The sequence below is a fragment of the Nanorana parkeri genome, unplaced genomic scaffold (genome assembly GCF_000935625.1).
Source record: "Nanorana parkeri isolate BGI_ZX_2015 unplaced genomic scaffold, ASM93562v1 scaffold866, whole genome shotgun sequence".
Classification (NCBI taxonomy): Eukaryota; Metazoa; Chordata; class Amphibia; order Anura; family Dicroglossidae; genus Nanorana; species Nanorana parkeri.
This window is the reverse complement of record NW_017307134.1, coordinates 366,986-386,486: the sequence shown is the minus strand read 5'-3', so window position 1 is coordinate 386,486 and position 19,501 is coordinate 366,986. Positions and strand designations below refer to the sequence as shown.

The window sequence follows — 19,501 nt, the reverse complement described above, 5'->3', positions numbered from 1 at the left end:
ATTGCTAAACTGATTAATAGAAATTTGGATTGTTTGGATAAGCCAAACTGTTTCAAAACTGCAGATGATCCAGCTGCATATTTGTTCCAGGGCAGTGAAGCTGAAAGTATATTTTATTTGTGTTTGGTATTATCTATTTTGAAATATGTTGGAATCTTTTTTTTTTTCTTCTATCTGTAGGAGTGTGTGTATCGGAAGGTGGAAAGCATTGGAATGCAGGAAAGGCCCATAGCCGGCTCACCTACTCAGATCAGGTGCTGAGGCTAGTTTATGATGGTGGTGACCAGTGCATCAAGAACCCATCGGTCAGACACCAGAGTGTTTTCACCTTTGTGTGTGGATCAGACCCAGCAACTGGCAGCCTACCATCCTTTGTGTCCTTCAGTGAAGACACATGTACCTGGCAGTTCTCATGGCATACGTCTCTGGTCTGTGAGAAAGAGGTGTGCACATTATTATTTTTGCTAGTGTGTATTGTAGATCAGATCCAAACTTCAGTTTGTTCATTGTCTGGTCATTCTTTCTTTCTTTCCCCAGATGAAATGCTCGGTGCAGAATGGCACATCCAATATTAATCTGGGTCCCTTGATAAAGCATGTGGGTTCTTATGAGGTCCTGCAGAGCAATCACGAGGCTGATTCTGCAGTTTTTTACATAAATTTATGCCAGCCTCTAAATGAAGTTGTTGGTGCAAAATGTCCACCAGGAGCAGCAGCTTGCAGGGTCGGATCTAACGGAGATCCAATTGTAAGTATGAATGTCTGTATGTTCTTACATTGGAGGAAGGAAGTGTGTTCTAATTAGATGCTGCAGAATTACAGCTCAGTTTTTATTTTTTATCTGTAAAGAATCTTTTTATAGCGTGTATTGTGAAGTTTATTTTAGAAATGCAGAACTTTCAAATGACTTTGAATTCATATTTGAAGACCACTGTTCTTACAAGTGTATATCAGTTTCCTAGTAGTTTCCACGGGCCCCGCCTCTTCTATCGACAAGCCCCTCCTCCTCTTACATCACTGGCCCCACCTGCTCTTAGGACGATTGCCAGTGATGTAAGAGGAGGCGGGGTTGCTCTTAGATGGGCCCCGCCTCCTTTATGGCGAACGCCGGCCTCTTCGGCTGCTGGCTGTCACTGACACAGCTCCGCAGCTGCTCGTGTGCTGTGTCAGTGACAGCCAGCACCCTGATATGCCATAGCGCCCTAGGCGGCCCAGCATGGCATCAGAGGGATGCCCGGGCCCCATTGCGGCCGCATGGGTCGCTATTGCGATTGTTAAGACACTGATTGTCAGTATTTTTTAGAAGCTGTGTACTTTGATCAGTGCAGGACAGCTCAGAGTATGTGGACAACATAAAAAACTAGTTATAATGTGTTTTTAATTTCTTTAAAGGATATTGGCCACCCTACTAGTCCTCAGATTGACCCTGCAACACAAACTGTCTCAATAAAAATGGACAGCTCGGCACAATGTGATACGGACAAACAGTTAAACTATTCTACCATCATCATCTTTCGTTGCAACAAGGGGATAGATCCGGTAACTACATTAATTTCTCACAAATCATCATTTCAGCCTTCTATAAAACTTTGCATTTAGATTATATATACACTGGGTAATGCATGCATTGTTTTTCCTTATCAACAGGGAAGCCCAAAGTTTGTCCAGGAAGCTGACTGCAATTATGTGTTTGAGTGGGGCACACCATTAGTGTGCTCGGATGAGGAAATAATATCTGGATGTTCCCTGATGGACCAGCAGCTTCATTACACATTTAACCTGTCCAGCCTGTCTGTGAAGACCTACTCAGTAAGAAAAACTGACTTTGTGTTTATATGTGTTCATGTCTAGTTACAGCATGAAAACAGATGTACATTGCTTTTCATTTGCTTCCCGGTGCTCTGGAAGTGAAGAAAGACAGCCTTATGTAAGCTTTAAGTGACTCCAACAAGAGCTTACACAGGTCTGAAGACACTCTCCACTCCATGTGTTAACATTGGCCCATTCATCCAAACACCAATGTTGTCACATGGATTGAGTCAAAAACTGCATTTCTGGAGTACTAGGTATTTATTCTTTTTGGCACCAGCGGCTATATAGAGCAGCTTGGGGACAAAGGAGAAGTATGTGCTACTGGGCAGTAGGGGCTTTTAAGCAAAGCTGCTGCTTTGCTCTGCATGGGTAAATCAAAGGTTGCTTTTAAGGTGTTTTATTGAAAAAAACAAATGGGAAGAATGGAATGCGTTACTGTTTATACTTTAGATTTCCAAATGTTCTGATGTTACCTCTAGAACAGCAGTAGTCAACTTTCTTGATTTGGCTTCAGATATCACCGCGTTTTATATTAAGTGAATGTATTTCGGCAAAAAACTCTCGGGGACTGCAGACATGCAACTGAAGTTGGTGAAAGGCTGGAGGCATGCCGGAAGAGACGGCGAACATGCTATATGGAGACTTGCTTGAGGAGGCAATCAGAAACTGGAGACACCTTACATGGGGCTGCTAGGGATCACTGCTATTACAGCTCCATGACAAATCTAGGCTACCACTTTATTGCTTTCTACAACCCAGTTAAAAAGTACTTCTACACAGGAAGACTACTTGTAAACGTTTAGAGAAACTGGATGGACAGCACAAAAAAAGTAACATAGCCTAAAATAAATAAACTAAACCATTTAACTACTAGAACTCGGTCTAAATAATATCTTCCTTCACTGGTGTGAGTAAGCACCTAGTTATAGAAATCAGTCTATTGGGGCTCCAAGGGCCACACATGAATTAAGACTTTTTCCTCTTGCAGTATAAGATGGTTTTTAATTGTGCGTGTAGTGTAACTGCACTACATACCTTCTCCAGTGCTACACATGGACATTAATAATATGAACATGCCTTTTCTTTCAGACTTCAGGTTTAAACCCTTACTACATTGGAGTATGTTCAGCAGCAGGAAAAATACCATCTGGTAAATGTGATGGCGCTGTGTGCCTTCAGTCAGGGAACACTGCTTATTCCTACGGAAATAGAATGGCAATGAAAATGGAGTATCGCCATTTAGAAGAGATGTTAGTTCTTCAATATGCTGAAGGAGATCCTTGCCCACCAGGTAAAAATACTCCTAATAGTACACCCATATACAGTAATACCCCCAGCCCATGTGTGAATGATGATAGTATGGTAAGAAACCTGTACAAATACATAGTTGCTGCCTCCCTGCAATTTCTCAACTGATATTTCTGATTTACTTTTTGCTGTAATAGATTATCTTGTCTCTTATACTTTTATTTTTCTTCAATTTATTGTTTAGTGACAGAAAGTGGTGATGTATGTATCCTGCCATTTACATATAAAGGAAAAGCTTATAGCACATGTATTTCTGAAGATAAGGATCGGCTATGGTGTCCTACCTCCTCAGATTTTGAGAAAAATGGAAAATGGGCTTATTGTTCAAAAGGTATGCCTATTATTAATTGAGGATTTTTTTTTTTCTTAAATTTTTTTAGTTGGGTAAGTAAAGAGATGTGTACTACTGGGATCTGCTTGTGGAGGAGCAGAAAGCTAAACCTAGGCAGATAATATGGGATGGAGACCAAGCTATAAGCAGTGTTTGTATACACCTAAAAAACATGAAACACCACTGCTCAGCTAACATAATACTTCATGGAAATGTATAGCCAACCCTCTCTTCTTAGATCATAACACAGATTATTCCTAGGACTACAGTGACTGTATTATATGTTCCTACACTCTCATGAGCTCCACGCTGTACAAACTGCTAGTGGCAGAATTTCATATTGTGTATAAATATTAAATCGACACTTCACTCCGGAGTTAAATCCTAAAAAGTGCACTAACCATTAACAAAAATGTATCTCATTTGTGTATCGTTCGGCTGTAGATCCTCAAATCATCTCTGAATTGGTGCGGACACTGTCCTTCCTTCTGGAAAGTGGCTGCTTTTGTTCCCCATGGTCCCTGTGTGTTGTAAAGTAGCCACCGCTTCAAGCTCACTCCTGTGATGGACTCAGGCCTGGCCTCGTGGCGGCAGGGCACAGAGAGGCGGCAGGGCACAGAGAGGCGGCAGCAGTGTCCTTGGGAGGAAGTTGTGGGCGCCGGGCGGTAAGTTGCCCTCTCTACATTTAGTCCTGCTTTGCACGAGCAGGACTAAATGTAGTGTGAGGCAGCCGATTGTTCGTTTACATGTGATCTCGGCGATCGCCGAGATCACATGTAAAAAGTCTGCAGCCGGCCGGTCCGTCCTCCCCTCCCTCCTGCACTTACCTCCTCTCCTCGCTGGCTCCGTCCTCCGCCGCCGTGTCTCTCCTAACTGCAGGGAACAGAGCGGCAGGGTTAAACGTAACCCTGCCGCTCCGTGTAGACAGTGAGAGGGGAGAGCTGTCACAGGAGTTCCAGCACAGTGCTGTGCTAGAACTCGTGTATTGGAGGTGACAGGGTCAATGAAGAGAACCTGTCACCTCCAAAGGCTATCACACAGGGGATTGTTTCCTCCTGTGTGATGGCAATAAAATTAGGTAGGGAAAAAAAATTACATTGATAAAGAAAATAAGAAGAAATTAAAAAAAAATGAAAAACAGTAAAAAAAAAAAATTCAACTTTAATATTTAACCCCACTTCCCTGCCATCTGGTTGCCATTCTCCATTGATGGGAAGGGGGGGCATATTGCGGAACTTGGCCTTGGGGCGGCAGGGAGAGTAAATACGGCACTGGATGGACTACAATCTCATGATTATTTTGCTAATGTGGAGTGAGCTTGGAGTCCATCGCAGGAGCGAGCTTGGAGCGGTGGCTACTTTACAGCACACACAAAAGTAGCCACCCCCAGAAGGAAGGACACTGTCCGCATGAATTCAGAGATGTTTTGAGGAATAACAGCCGAGTGATACACAAATAAGATACATTTTTGTAAATAGTTAAGGTACTCGAATGCATTTTTAAGATTTAACTCCTGAGTTTTTTGTCACTTTAATACAATTCAATTAAGTCCAGGTATATTTGAGATCATATAATACTCAGGCCCTATCAAATGTTTTTGCTTTCTTCCTTTTGATGATTTAATTAAACATAATTTTGGACTTATTGATAAGTAGTGTGTCGCTCTTACTGCTTCTTTTATAGTTGAGCTGTAAAAAAAACTGGTGGGTTCTAACCCTTTCCTACTGTACCCAAAACTTGCAAAAAAAGTTTGGGTTTTACATAGAATTTAATATTTTATAGTTCTGACCTAAATGCAGAAAAATTTACAAACCACTATGCATTTAAACTTTAATTTGAACATTGGGGGGGGATAGTTCCAGAGAAGCAGTTCGATTGACTGAATAACCATAACATAGATGTGGTAGTCCTCAAAGAAAGATTAGAGATCCTTTGTCGTATACATGACATTTATGCATTTTTGCTAAAACCGCCGTTGATTATTTCAGGCAGCTCCAGAAATGTGAATACTAAGCTTATGAACGTTCTCACTATGAGGTACATTTCTATGAAGTACACTGCCTATAGCACAATTTTTACAAACGCGTATCAATTACTTTTCAGAGTAGTTTTCTAAAGCCAGATTGTTGGCCCAAAACACTGAGGTACCGCTACGTGCTCTGGCAGAAATAAGAATTTCTGTTCGTATATACCTTTTTAAAGTTTCAGCTATTCATATAAGGGGGCTGTATATTATGTTTATTATCCTCTAAGACAGAAATTAATGACTGTACAGTACATTATACATAGTGAGGATCTCTAGGCAGGTGGTGCCTTCTTGGAGGGTGTAAGACAATACCTCTCCCTTTGATGCTCATCTGCCTATTGACTCTTCCAGTTTAAAATACAATGGGGTCAGTACTTGGCATGTATCCAAGTTTTTGCCCTCATATTTGTGTCCACATTAGAGGGTTTAAAGGGTATACGTACCATAATTGTGTCATCTGGGAATCGCATACATGGAAGGCTCCTCGTGCACATAGATGAAAGCTAGTAATTGGCTTTCGAGACACCTGCACCATGGACAGTAATGCCACATCTGATCTCCACGATTAGAGAACGAGAGGTATATACCTGACTGTAATTTTGTCATAAATTTGTTTTTTAGCAACTGATAAGAGAAGTTCTACAATCTTTTTTAAATGTGATGAGGATGTTGCAAATGGAGCACCTGCTTTGGTCACTGACACCAAGAGCTGCTCAGCTACATTTGAGTGGAAAACACAGCTGGCATGTATTCCAAGGAAGTTAGATTGCAAGTTCATTATCAATCGCAAGACCTATGACCTGAGGATGCACTCCTCCTTGACTGGATCCTGGTCTTTTGCTTCAGATGGTAGCACGTAAGTCACTCCATGTTATAGATTATAGTAGTTTATTATTATTATTATTATTATTATTATTATAATTATAGTCATTTAAAGATTAAATCAGTTTAAGGATGGGCACTAAAGCTTTCATTTAAATGTTTCGTAATAGCCACAAAGGTTATGAATCCACTTTGTGTGCACCAAATCCCTTTGCAAAAATGATTACTTTGTAAAAGTAATCCCTTTGCAAAAATGATTACTTTGTAAAAGTAGCGGTGTTATCATCACTGTCCTCTACATAGCCCATGCAGAGAGTAGAGCTGTGGAAGGGGCCCAGCACACCCACCCATGACAGGCTGCCTGCAGAAAACTACAGGAGGGAGCAGATACAACACCAGTCATTCTGCACATGCAGAGAGCAGCACTGACTGGTCTTTATTACTGGGCATTCCTGTAACCTAGAGAAATAGTTTCACACTGTATTACTGCACAGATCTGGAAGAAATACACAAAGATTCAAGATTACACATACTGCTTGTATTTAGACAATATTTGCTCATCCGGGGTTCAGTTCAGGTTTAAAGGAGAAGTATTGGGAGAGTAAAAAGTATTATTTCCAATACTTTGAGCTGGCATTTGACATTGCAGCTGCCACACGCCGGCTCTATAGATCGAGGAATGAGCAAACGGAAACCGCTGATCTTGCGGCCTTCTTCATGGAGAGAGTGGGGACTGTCGGTCACAGCTCCCCACAGACATTCCTCCCCCCCCCCCTTTGTTCCTCCAGCGCTCATTGGGGGGACAGACAGGGGAGGGGACAGGCACAGTGGCCTCTCTAGAGCCAGAGCCAGCTGTCAATCAGGCAGCGGGGTGGGTCTCAACAATATTGTCAGGATCCTTCCTTGCTGCAGCGCAGCTCTGCAGTGTCCGCATATAGAGACAGTAGCTCGCTATATACTGAGTTTGGGTCACAGGATTACATTAGTAAATGTGACCCAAAAGAGGACTAAAGCCACAAAAAGGTTTGGCTATAGTTTTCTTTTAATGTCATTTACTTTTATCACTGTATTTTGCTTCATATTAAGAAGCTGGAAATTCGTGATTTTTTGACAATAAAAGTGAAAGTAGCAGTCCCTGGCTGGTATTGCATTTAAGGGGTGAAAGTCCCTGTAGTGATGAGCATTGTTTTGCGAGCAGGTCCCCCTTCCCCTACAGTACACATATCCAACCTGGGAAACTGCCATAAATTACCTATCAATGTCGGATTTTTATCAGTGTTGACAGGCCATTGCAAGATGTGTCAATCTTTGGCAGCCTGTCAGGGATTAGATAGGATAGCAGGAAGCTGGGCTCTAAATCCGGGTGTGAAATAAACTGGGGTGGGCAACTTTAGTCAGGGCAGAAGCAGAGTGCCATCGCAGCCAAGCAAATAACATTCACTGGGCGAAATATCCATGGCTCTCTATTCATATTGTTTGCCACTACAGAAGTTTACCGCTTTTAGTGGACAGTGAAGGGTCAAGCGGTTATGAGAGCAGGATTAACCATAGAAACCAGTTTCCATATTTAACAGTATGGTGTCAAGTGTTTTTCCACATTTGCCATTTATTAACAGTTTAGCACTATGGTTCCACGTGTGAGACCAAGCCAGCGCTATTTGTTTAGAGGACCATATTACTAAAATGTATTCATCCGCATGCCTGTCACTATCAAGCTGCAGCACTGGTTAGCCCTTGCTTGGCCACCACACAATACATGCATTGCAATTAAACCACTGCTTGCTCTTCAGCACAATGTACATGTGCAATTAGCCCCTAAGACCACTGACTTTGGAAAGTTCCCAGGTATGCACATATCCTGCCTGTTTCTACAGAGAGAACTAGCAAATCCGATTTATAACATTTTAGGTCTAATGCACTTTCATTATTTTATTTATTTTTTTAAACATTTCTCTATATTATATGTTGTGTTGTTAATATGTACAGGTATTATCTAAACCTTTGTCAGCGGGTGAACCAGGGTCCTAGTGCTTGCTCAGCGAGTGCAAGTGTGTGCCAGGAAAGGAACGGCAAAGTTCAGGTTTTGGGGCAGGTTCACACACAGAATGTTACTGTGAAGGGTAAGTTAAATATGGCCATTTCTGCAGTAATTCAAAATGTATTTTGTACATGCTTTTCATTGAACTGTTGGAATTGCCGGAATAGGAACCTCCTGATGACTTTAGGAAAGAAATTGCCCCCTTTTAGAAAAGTGGGTGGGTGCGGAGCGGACGTAAGTAGGTCTAGAGTCTATGGTTTTGGGATGATTCAAGCGCAGCACTACAAATCTCAGCAATGCATTATATAGCGATACAAAATACCACCAGCTATAGAAGAGTACAAATCCCAGCAATACAGCGATGCAAAATCCATCAGCTTTAGAGGACAACAAATCCCAGAAGTACATTATACAGCAATGGAGAATACTTCCAGCTAGAGGGTTTCTGGAGGGATGTGATAGGTTTTAGGAGGGGTGTGTTAAGTCCTTTGGAGGGGTGCAGAGGGTTTTTTCACAATAAGCTTGGCTATCTCTGACAGGAAATGATCCTTTTGATTGGGCTTTACAAGGCCTGGAGAGCTGAGGATCTGAGCTGCAGGGGTCACTAGTGGACACCTATGTGATTAACCTTAGCTAGCCTGTCTCCTTTTGCACTTGGTTAACAGCTTCCATTGTAACTTCTCAGTGTGCCTGTAGAAACAGCCCTATTGCTTACACTTACAAGCTCTAGCAGTCTGCTGTTGGCCGTCTTCCAGGCTTCCTCACAGGTGCGACATCTCCCAGTCTCCTTTCCCTCAGCTTGGCTCCCACTCTGTTGGCTGGGATGTCAGAGCCGAAGAGATCACTCCGTCTCTGCACTGTGGATGAGTGGAATGATCTAATTCTGACAGGAGGCAGAGGAGGCTGCGGCACTGTTGCTGACAGGCCATTGACCGATACCGGTCTGTGGCCCGGTGGTTGGAAACCCCTGCTCTAGAGCATTTCATAGCAGAGCAATTTGGAAGGTGAAAAAGAGCAATCTCACATGATCCATTTAGAACATTCCCTGCTCAGCTCCTGCATGACTTGTGGTAGCAAAACAGCATGAAATAGTGCAAGAAGAGTGCTAGAGAACTGCTAATTTCCATTGCAGAGTAGGTAGATTAATGGTTCATGATTAATTCAACAACTTCTGCTGTATAGACAAAACATTTTCTAGGTTTGGGAAATTTTAAAAATCCTGTCTATTTTTTTCTATCTGTGTCCTATTGGGGAAGATTTGTATTTACTTCCTGTGCTAGAAATAAAACTAGTGAGAGGAAATCTCTACAACGTGTGAGGATCTAAGGACTCTTGGGCAGTTGTCACCAGAAAAAGGTGTGCCCACTGGTATAAACCCTAACCTGTTGTGCTAGAGACAAGTATATTGGATCTCCCATCACTTTCTGTCTCAGTGGCAATGGTCACAAGAACAAATGGGGTGAATCTTGGTGCACACAGACAGCGATGCAAACCTCATAAAATAGAAAAGGCCGACATCCCATAATGAGCCTCCGTTGTTTGAGGGCTGAACAAAACTGGTCACAAAGAAAATGTATTAAAACATGTTCCACCATTTTTTGGCACTTTTTTGCCTTGTTCAGTCCTCAATAAACAACTGAGGTTTATTATGGGGTGCTGACTTTTTTTTTCTATTTTATGAGCTATAATACGGTATCACCGGTAGCCATACATTTCCCTATCAGTGATGTTGAGGGTCAGATAATGGCTGGATTTGTCTAAAGCAGGGGTAGGCAACCTCAGCACTCCAGCTGTCGTGGAACTACAAGTCTCATGAGGCATTACTAGACTCTGCCAGCCACAGTTTTACAGCTGGAGCGCCACGGTTGCTTTCACCTGGTCTATAGTGATACAAATCTGACATACACTTTAATTACACTAGAGTTCTTTTTCGTAAACCATTCAAATATAACCTCTGCATTTTCTAGGTGATATAGTGTCAGTGACTTATTCTGGTGGAGATGCTTGTGGAAACGACAAAAGATATTCTACTACGATAGAACTGACATGTGCAAATGTAACTGGAAAACCAACGATTAAAAAGTAAGTGGAAATAAGACTTGGTTTTGTAGAGAACCATATGGAGTGAATCATCTGCTATACTATTACAGAATTGGCTGAGGTTTTAGAGTAGATCTAATCCCAAACTGAATGGCACTTATTTTGCTGAAGCACTGTGTACAATAATAAAATTGTATTTTGTTGTGTAATAAAAAAAAAAAAGCCACTTTCTATTTACATGCATGCAGTCCAGTGATGGCTGAATGACATTGCTCAGGGTGGACCCGATGGTGACAGCAATAGACCATGCATATGTAAAGTGTGCTTAAAAGCCACTTGTAGTCTCTATGAGAAGCCCTAGTGACAGGTTGACAATGCAGGAAGACTAAGGCGGAGTGTTGTCACCCTATAAAAGGAAGTACATAAACAAAGACATTCATGACAGGCTCACCAGGTATTATTTTAATTAAAGCTGTAGATTGTTACATATATTTAAGATGACTTAAAATTGAACATGTTAAAACATATTGACGTTTGCTTGTGATTTTAGTGATTGGGTTTATATATACTTTAAGGCTAGAGTACACAGAAAATGATCCTGTCGTTGATAGTAGGGCCCCTTTCACATGGGTGGTCTGATGAGGTCCGGCTGTCAGTTTTTCAGGCGGATGCCCATTGTAAATCGATGGGCAGCCATGTGTAAAAGGATGGGCGTCCTTTTACACGCGACTACCTCTGCCTCTAGCCAGGTCCGGAAAAACGAACGGATCAGAGATCCATTTCACCTGGCCTGAGTGTGCCGGATCAGGGGTAATCGGATGTAAAAGGACACATGTCCCTTTACATCCGATTTCCCATAGACAGACATGGGGTCCGGTAATTTCAGTTTTTTCCTCCATCGCAAGATGGGGGGAAAATTTGGACAAACACAGATGTCACAAAGGTGACATCCTCTTCCGATCATCCCGTGAAAGGGGCCTTGGGTGACATTCTGTTAGTTTTTTTGTGTTTAACCCCTTCGTGACTGACGACGTACAGTGTACGTCGCCAGCATCGGGGCTGTTTAAACAGACTCCTTCGCCACGTAAACACGCGTCGGGTGCGCCTACGCATGAAAACGACGAACGCGCTACACATGTTGGGTATCGCCGCGCACGCCGGAGTGAGAGCAATAATTCTAGGGCCAGTATTTTGGGGTATCTCTAAATTGATGACCTGTGGGGGCTTTTAAAGTGTCTTTTATTGATTTTTTGGGGTACTGCAGTTTTTCGCCGTTTCACGGTCGCACGCAATCTGTAAACTGGGCATGTTGGGTATCGTTTTACTCGTTGTAACCTCATCTTTTATATTTCATTAAAAAAATGGGTAATTTGTTGTGTTTTGGGGCATTTAATTAAATTTGTCACTAAATTTTGGGGTTTAATAAGGAGTTGCGCTAATATTGCGCAACATAAAAATTTTCAACTACCACCATTTTATTCTATAGGGTCTTGGCATTCAGAAAATATATAATGTTGGGGGGTTTTACGTCATTTTCAGGCCTAAAATGTGGAATATAACATGGGTGCAAAAATGGAAAAAAGGGCCTCAGTCATGAAGGGGTTAAATAGAGTTCATTTTTTTTCATTAAAACCTTCATTCTTTTTGTATTGATTGTAGATATAACTCAGAGTCTTGTCAGTACATAATTACTTGGGAGACGAGAGCAGCTTGTGCTGTTATTCCAAATGAGGTTGTGATGACACAAGGGATAATACGTGGGGACAATGGTGCAAGGGTGAACTTGTCAAACATCTATACCAAGTAAGACTTTATATTGTATTGCATTGTTTTATTGAAAGCACTTTGTTAACTTCACAAACATACATTGATACATATTTTCAACCTGTATTATATTTCTTCTTTTCATTTGGTCTCACTACTCAAAAAAAGTCTCTCTTTGTCTGCATGGATGCATGTCTGCTTTGGACTTCTACATTACTGTATGCTCTGCTGATGAACACTAGTAGTAGGAAATTATAGTGACATTCACTGCGTAGCTTTATTCCGTAAGGCAAAGAGCTGTGTGTATTATGCACGAATCTATAGCACTTTTTCAGCGCACTGTACTAAATGTGTAACGTGTTACTGCATTTTATAGGTCATCGGTGCTCATTGGCCTGCTTTACTGAAAAAATCTCCACATATACACCATATACACAAATGTTGTCTGACCACTAAGACTCAAAATGTTCACATTGCTGGTTTATTCTTCGGTATTTATGTACCACTTATATTAAACTCAGACATATTTTCTATCTGTAGATCATACAATGCCAGTGGGGATGTAAGGGTGAAAGATCAGTATATGTATGAAATTCAGCTTTCTGGTAGAGAAAACTCTGCCTATCAGACTTGCAAAGGAGCTAGCGTATGCCAAGTGAAGAAAAATGGACAGTTCACAAGAGCAGTCGGTGCTTCCAACAAAGCCAAGTATTATATTGATGGTGAGTTTATTATTTCTTTGACTCATTTACTACAAAATATATATTTATTGTTTCTGTTACTTTTTACACATCTCTTTAAGACTATGTAATTTCAAAGATGATAAACAGTTATGTTTACCCTTTAGGAGTTGCCTAATGGTTTATTCGGTCGGCTGCTGAGCTTCAGCAGAATATTTACGTTTGGCCATTTTATTGCTAATAGAGCTCCAACAACTAATCAATTAAATCGATAATGAGAATTGTTGGCAAGGTTTCTCATCATCGATTAGTTGCCGCCGCTCTGCTCCTCCGTTCTCCTCCCCGCTGGTACTGGCTGCAGCGTTCGGTGTCCCTTTCAATCCCCGCTGCTCTCCCCGCCTTGATCGGCAGGTACACAGACCAGTGCAGCCGGCTGAGCTGTGACTGCTGCCCCGCGTACCTGCGCTGCCGCCCCGTGTCTCCCTCCTCTGCACCCCCTCGGCCCAGTGCCTCCTCTGCACACTAGCCCCCCGGCCCAGTGCCTCCTCTGCACACTAGCTCCCCTCCAGCCCGGTGCCTCTCCTCTGCATTCCCCTGGCCTGGTGCCTCCTATCCAATTGAATTGGATTTAACTGCAAACATGGGGAAATCCTTTGGTAAAGCTGTGTGAAAACCTTGGGTGAAAACGTTTGTAAATGGACCCCCCCAGAGCTGATGAGTTATTGATTAATTGGTTTAAAGAATGTCATTTAGGGGATGTGTAGATTGTAGGTTCTCATGAGCAGAGTCCTACTAATACTCATGTATGGAATTGTAACTGTACTGTCTCCCCATATTTTGTAAAGTGCCGCACAAACTGTTGGCGCTATATAAATCCTGTACGGTAATAATAATTGAAATGCTTATTGGTTGATTTAACATGGTCAATTTCACCATAACCACAATGCAGGGCTTATCGGTATAATTAACACTGGAGCAGTATAAACTGTACACATCTAAATTGGTCTAGATATGTCCGTGGTATGTCCTGCATTGGGACCATATGAAGATATGCACGTAACTCAGTTATGTTTTAAAATAGTTACACATGCATTTGTATTTTCCTTCTGAAAGCATGTTTGTAGAATGTGGATGAAGGTGTTTGAATTCCGAAGTGACTGTATGGAGCATTGTTTACCATCAAATATATTGTTGCATTTGGTATGTTTTTTCCATTTAGTCCCTGTGGGCGCATTGGTAAAGCATAACAGATGTCTCATAAAAATGCAAGCCAGCTGTCATATAAACAATGTATTGAATGTATTAACACATAGTGGTATGATTTATTTAAATCAGGCTGGCCTCTTATACATGTTATGTAAACATTTTATTGAAAAGAGTATACCTTTCCTTTTAAAGCCCATCTCCGGGATAGGCATACTCTGCCCATGCTTGCGTCTGACTACTGGTTTACATTGGTGGTGTCATCATTGGACTTTGCCTAAGAACAGAGCTGTTCTACAGAGACACTGCAATGGCTAAAAAAAAATGGTTCCAGGCAAACGTCAGCTGCGGAATTTGTACTGTGACTGCTAAATCATTCACAACTGTTTTGTCTTACACCATTTGAAGGATAAGGCTTCCCGAGTCTAGGCCCTCTACAACAACAAAAAAATAAAAAAGAATAGCGGCAGCCTCCCATCCCATATTTCTAACCTCACAGGTTCACTATAAAAAGTGGCATCTTAAGGGTTCAATCCTTTGAAAAAGAAACAAATCTGATCATTTGGTGCACGCAAATGTTTAAAATAACGTTTATATATTTGCAATAATGTATGTGGTGCAGTCTCCTCATTTCCACTATCTGCTAACCACTACTGTTCTTATTTTTCACAGATGATAGTTTAGAAGCCGTTTTCACTTCCAACTCAAAGTGTGGTAAAGATCCCCAAAAGAATGCAACTTCCACCATATTCTTCCACTGCAGTCAAACCGAGGGGGAAGGGAGACCGGAATTCCTGCACGAAACAGCCGATTGCCAGTATTTGTTCTCCTGGTACACAGCTTCCGTGTGTTCACTGATGTAAGTTGCAAGTATTACGTCTCATATATGTTGGACATTCTGCATGTCTTTATATGAGTAGTGTAACATTAGTTCGAGATGGGAATGTAGTAAATAATACAGAATAATGTTGATAGGGTTTCAATTTCATAAGGTTGGCTTCCATTAAAGTTAAATTATGTACTGTACTTCAAGCAGTTGGATCATAGAAGCATTAATGTTCTCATTTGTTCACTTTTTATATTGCCACCATTCTGTGTAGCCATAAGTCCTGAGGATCAAGTGACTTTTTGTACAGAGGACCAGCCACTATTGAATATTAAACATAAAACATTGATTTTATGCTGCATCTGTAGAAAGGCAAAATGAAAAAGAGAAAACTTTGGGCTTTATATAAAGTGGGGGTGTAACCATTTTTGACAGATAGAAGCCAAAGACGATGGTGGTAAAAATTATACTTCAGAAAAAGAAATCATGGTTTCTTGCTATTTCTGTACACATTGAAGATATTCTCCCTCCAGTCGTCACCCTGTGGCACCTTGTCTCCAGGACTGGAAGTGAGAGGACGCCACCCCAATGGGAGACAGATTGCAATAAAAACCTAACAAAGGTTCTAAGCCTTGCCAACTCCATCCAAAACGCAAATAAGTTTTCTTTAACCCTTTCGCTGCCAAGGACGTATGGCATACGGACCTACAAAAGTGCTTCCAGCTGGCCAGGTCAGTATGCCATACGGACCTGGCATTTACAGTTCTACTATAAGCTGATGGTCGCTTTAGCGACCATCAGCTTATAGTATAACTGTTCAGCAGACTGTCCCCTTTAAATTAATAGCTGTCATCAGCAGCTCAGAAGCCGCTGATGACCGCTATTATCAAAAATACCGGGCGCCCCCACCCCCAACCCCGGCACCGCCGCCGGCATCTGGAGTCTCTCATCCCTCCCTGGAGCCATCCCAGGGAGGGATGAATGACTCCATGGATCCCCACTGCTTGTAGGGTCTGTGGCAGCGGGGATCCGTACAAAAATCACCGGCGGGGGGGTCGGGGGGGTCCCGGGAACGAGCGGCGGCTGGCCGCATTTCAGGATGGCTGAGCGTCTTCTGTTCTGAGCCGCTGTCATCCTGTCAGTTTTTGGATGACAGCGGCTCTGTGTAGCGTGACCGAGCGGGGGATCGTTAAATATCAATGATATTTAACGATCCCTCTGTGCAGAGCAAACACCGGAGTGATCGTCTGATCACTCCGGTGTTAGTACTATGTGTCGCCAGTTATTTACAATGTGTCCCCAGTTATGAATGAACTTCAATAGGAAAAAATTGCAGAAAATTCAAAAATGGCTTGGCCAGCTGATTTGAAAAATGTTCCGGAGGGCTTGGCAGCGAAAGGGTTAAAGTGTTTTGAGGCAACCCCTTTTTTTGTAAGTTTTGGATAGAGTGGGGAAGGGTTAGACCCATTGTCAACTTACCTAGCCGCAGCATGTCTGGTTCTACACATATGGTGGATTGTCCTGCTATAGCGGGTGCCCCCGGCATTAACTGAAGGCAGGAAGTCTATTAAGGAAGTCTACTTACCGCAGGGTCCATCATTGGACGTAGAAGGAATACTTCACTGTGTGTGAGTCTCAAGATTTCCAACCCAGGAGCTTTTCTGTTGGGACGAATCCTTTCCTTCCTGCTACTGGATTTGGACCAGCATTTGGCTCTCAGCACTATCTGGGTCAAGTGTCTGCCCTTTCTATTTTGTTATAGAGACCGTTGGCCTCTCTTTGATTAAAACCTTTGTACAGGACCACTCTGTAGTTCCCCTTGCCCTCAGTGGTATCTGAATGTTTTTTTTTTCTGCTATCCAGAAACCACTATTTTAACCCATTAGAGATATTCTGCTCTCACCTACAAGGTGGATTTCCTTGTACCCATTACCTTTGTGAGGCGAGTGTCTGAACTGGCAGCCTTTTCTTGCAAAGAACCATTTTGGTCTTGCATAGGGACAAGGTGGTGTTGAGGCCCAGGACTTGCTTCTTCCCAAAGGTAGTCTCAGTTGGACTTCTTTTGGATGTTCCAAAGGTTTTTGCTGCTATCCAGTGCTCTATTAGAAACCCTTTTCCTCACTTCTTGTACTTTATCAGACAGTAGGTAAGGTACAATCTATAACAAGGACTCAGACAGAAATAAAGGTTTGATAGAGCTTTGAGCCATCCCCTACTCTACCTAAAGAACGGTGACCTGGATTGCTCTGTGTCTGAATGTATAATTCCATAATAAATCTGGACTCTGACCAGCTCAAGGCTCCCACCTGTGACTGTTCTTGTGATCAGTTCTGAGGCATTTTTCCGGTCTGTGCTGTGTTTTTTAGGCTCAGCCATTCAGTCAGTGGCACTTTATGGAGAGGGATTTCTCCCACTGGCAGTGGCTGATCAGTATTACTCATTTGACTGGGAGCCCTGGAGCAATTTTTTCATGAAGGGAATATTTAAATGAATATTGTGCATCATCACTTAAAATTTTTGTTAACATGGTGCAGCAGGTGAAATAGCTTTAAGTTCTAAGTCTGATTTAAATATTATACTGTCGAAATATATACAGCCCTTGGCACTAAATTACATTTTTTGGGGAGAAAGGTAGGATTTGCACAAGTTAATTGATATAAGTTATGTGACTGACTGGTAAAGTGTGATTTGCAATGAAAGAAACTGATTAAAAAAAAGAAAACGGGTAATTCTCATTAAGGAATGCAAAGGTTATTTTTTATTTAAAGGGCTTTGACACTTAGTATCTCTGAATAAAATACAGTATTCTCAGAGATTCTTTGTATTACTTTTGTAACCCACAGCAGGCTCGCAGATTCACAACACAGTGAGCTGCTGCCTCCTCTGTGACTGTCACGGCTCTGCGATTACAGGACTGGGACCAGCTAATCTGATTTTGAGGGTCTGTCTCAGACCCCGAGGGACCCATCAACAGCATTAACTCAATGAGCGCTGGTCCCTTCACAGACCAGCGCTCATTGTACCCAATGACGGTATTACCGCGTCACTGGTAGTTGACGAATTGAACAATCTGTACAGGATTAATCCCGTCATCGGTCGGGATGGGGTTAAAAAAAGAATGGCAATTCATGCAATTATTTATGGATCATGATTTATTATTCAGTGTACATCATTTCCAATACTTTGGAGCTTAAGTGAAAGTATGAAGTTTAAAGCTGAACTCTAGGCAGATATAAAAGACACAAATGAATGCAGCTCTGTAATTAATAATAGTTTAAATACATTTTTGAAATGCAAGCAATGCAAGTATCTGAATTTGACTTCTCAGCCTCTTGCAGTTCCTGTATAGCAGGGATAGAGCATGAGAGGTAGAAGCAGAGCCAATCAGTTCATGTGATGACAAGAATCATGCTAATAACAGGAGACAGTAACAGAGAGATGAGCTCATCCCTGTGCTTCGTCTCCTTTCACTGTCCAGTAACAGGCTGGGGCTGGTTCAGGATGACCTGGGCTCTGCGGCAGTTGGTTGAGTGATGCTTAGTGGCAGTGAAGAATACCGCAGGGGTGACTGCATTGGCTTGAAGGTGAATATTGCAGCAAAATCTGGTTTTGTAATTTTATAGTTTAATTCATTTTTATGTTATTTTTGGCTGTTTTTTGCCCTTGTTAGCCCATGATGACTGCAGCACATCTGACTGGACCCTTGTGCTGCTTCTCCTTCTCCCAGTTTGAACTCTGCTTTATAGGAGATTACATGAGGTGATACCAGATCAAATTCAAGTACTTACATTTAGTTATGTACTCATGTATACGGAGCTGTGTTACTTTGTGTCTTTATCTGCTGAGAGTTGAACTGTAACAGTTTCACTTCTCTGTAAGTGTTGCATCATTGAGCACGAATGCTGCTGCTAAGTGAAATAACCCCCATGTGTAAATGCCTTAATGTGCACTTCTGCTAAATTTGCTATAATAGGCGATTTTAGAAGCGGGTTGGGAACGTATTTCCTTCCTGTTTTGTATTCAATTTTCTTAAAATATTAGTTACAGTTAGTTTTTCGTTATCATTCTTAACCCTTGTCAAAGCGTAGCAGATACCTTGTATTCTTGGATTTAGCTTTTTTACTGTTGCTACATTTTCATGGCAGGCCAGAGAGTTCTGGAAGTACTACAGACAAGCCAGATGGAGAGCATCAGAATCAATACCAAGGCCTGTCTGGCAGAAGCCAAGCTGTAGGAGCTATTCTCAGTATTCTTTTAGTGATCCTCGTCGCCTGTCTGGTGGTGTTGTTATTGTACAAAAAAGAGAGAAGGTAAGTTACCTTTCAGGAACACTTGTGTACCATTTTTGTCCATTTATGAAAGGAAGCTGTGCTCTTAAATAATATTTCCTTCATATGTTGTACTTGGCATTTTGCGTGGCTTTATTTTCATGTGTTTTCTATGCATCATTGTTTCATGTGTATGAGACCCTTTTAAAGTGGAGCTATAGTTGAAATTAAAAAAAATGCTTGCAACTAGGTATTTATGGTAGAAGAGAGTGTGTGTATGTCTCTTCTGCCATGAAATATCTTCTCCTTCCTGCTTACACTCTTTTAGTAATAAGACACCGATAGCCACATCTGTAAGATGATGGGATGTAGCAACTACCTTAT

The 19,501-nt window shown here is 41.8% G+C and overlaps 1 protein-coding gene across 1 annotated transcript in view; it reads left to right on the top strand.

Annotated features, from left to right (window-relative positions):
• Positions 1 to 19,501, top strand: part of IGF2R (insulin like growth factor 2 receptor) — a 120,202-nt gene that overhangs the window by 96,947 nt on the left and 3,754 nt on the right. The window contains exons 34-46 of the mRNA XM_018565607.1: positions 181 to 443; positions 538 to 747; positions 1,392 to 1,538; positions 1,647 to 1,808; positions 2,901 to 3,102; positions 3,304 to 3,450; positions 6,098 to 6,332; positions 8,285 to 8,418; positions 10,304 to 10,418; positions 12,036 to 12,179; positions 12,681 to 12,862; positions 14,696 to 14,882; positions 18,995 to 19,159. Of these exons, the coding sequence (XP_018421109.1) occupies positions 181 to 443; positions 538 to 747; positions 1,392 to 1,538; positions 1,647 to 1,808; positions 2,901 to 3,102; positions 3,304 to 3,450; positions 6,098 to 6,332; positions 8,285 to 8,418; positions 10,304 to 10,418; positions 12,036 to 12,179; positions 12,681 to 12,862; positions 14,696 to 14,882; positions 18,995 to 19,159 (2,293 nt within the window). The remainder of the gene's footprint in view (positions 1 to 180; positions 444 to 537; positions 748 to 1,391; positions 1,539 to 1,646; positions 1,809 to 2,900; positions 3,103 to 3,303; positions 3,451 to 6,097; positions 6,333 to 8,284; positions 8,419 to 10,303; positions 10,419 to 12,035; positions 12,180 to 12,680; positions 12,863 to 14,695; positions 14,883 to 18,994; positions 19,160 to 19,501) is intronic.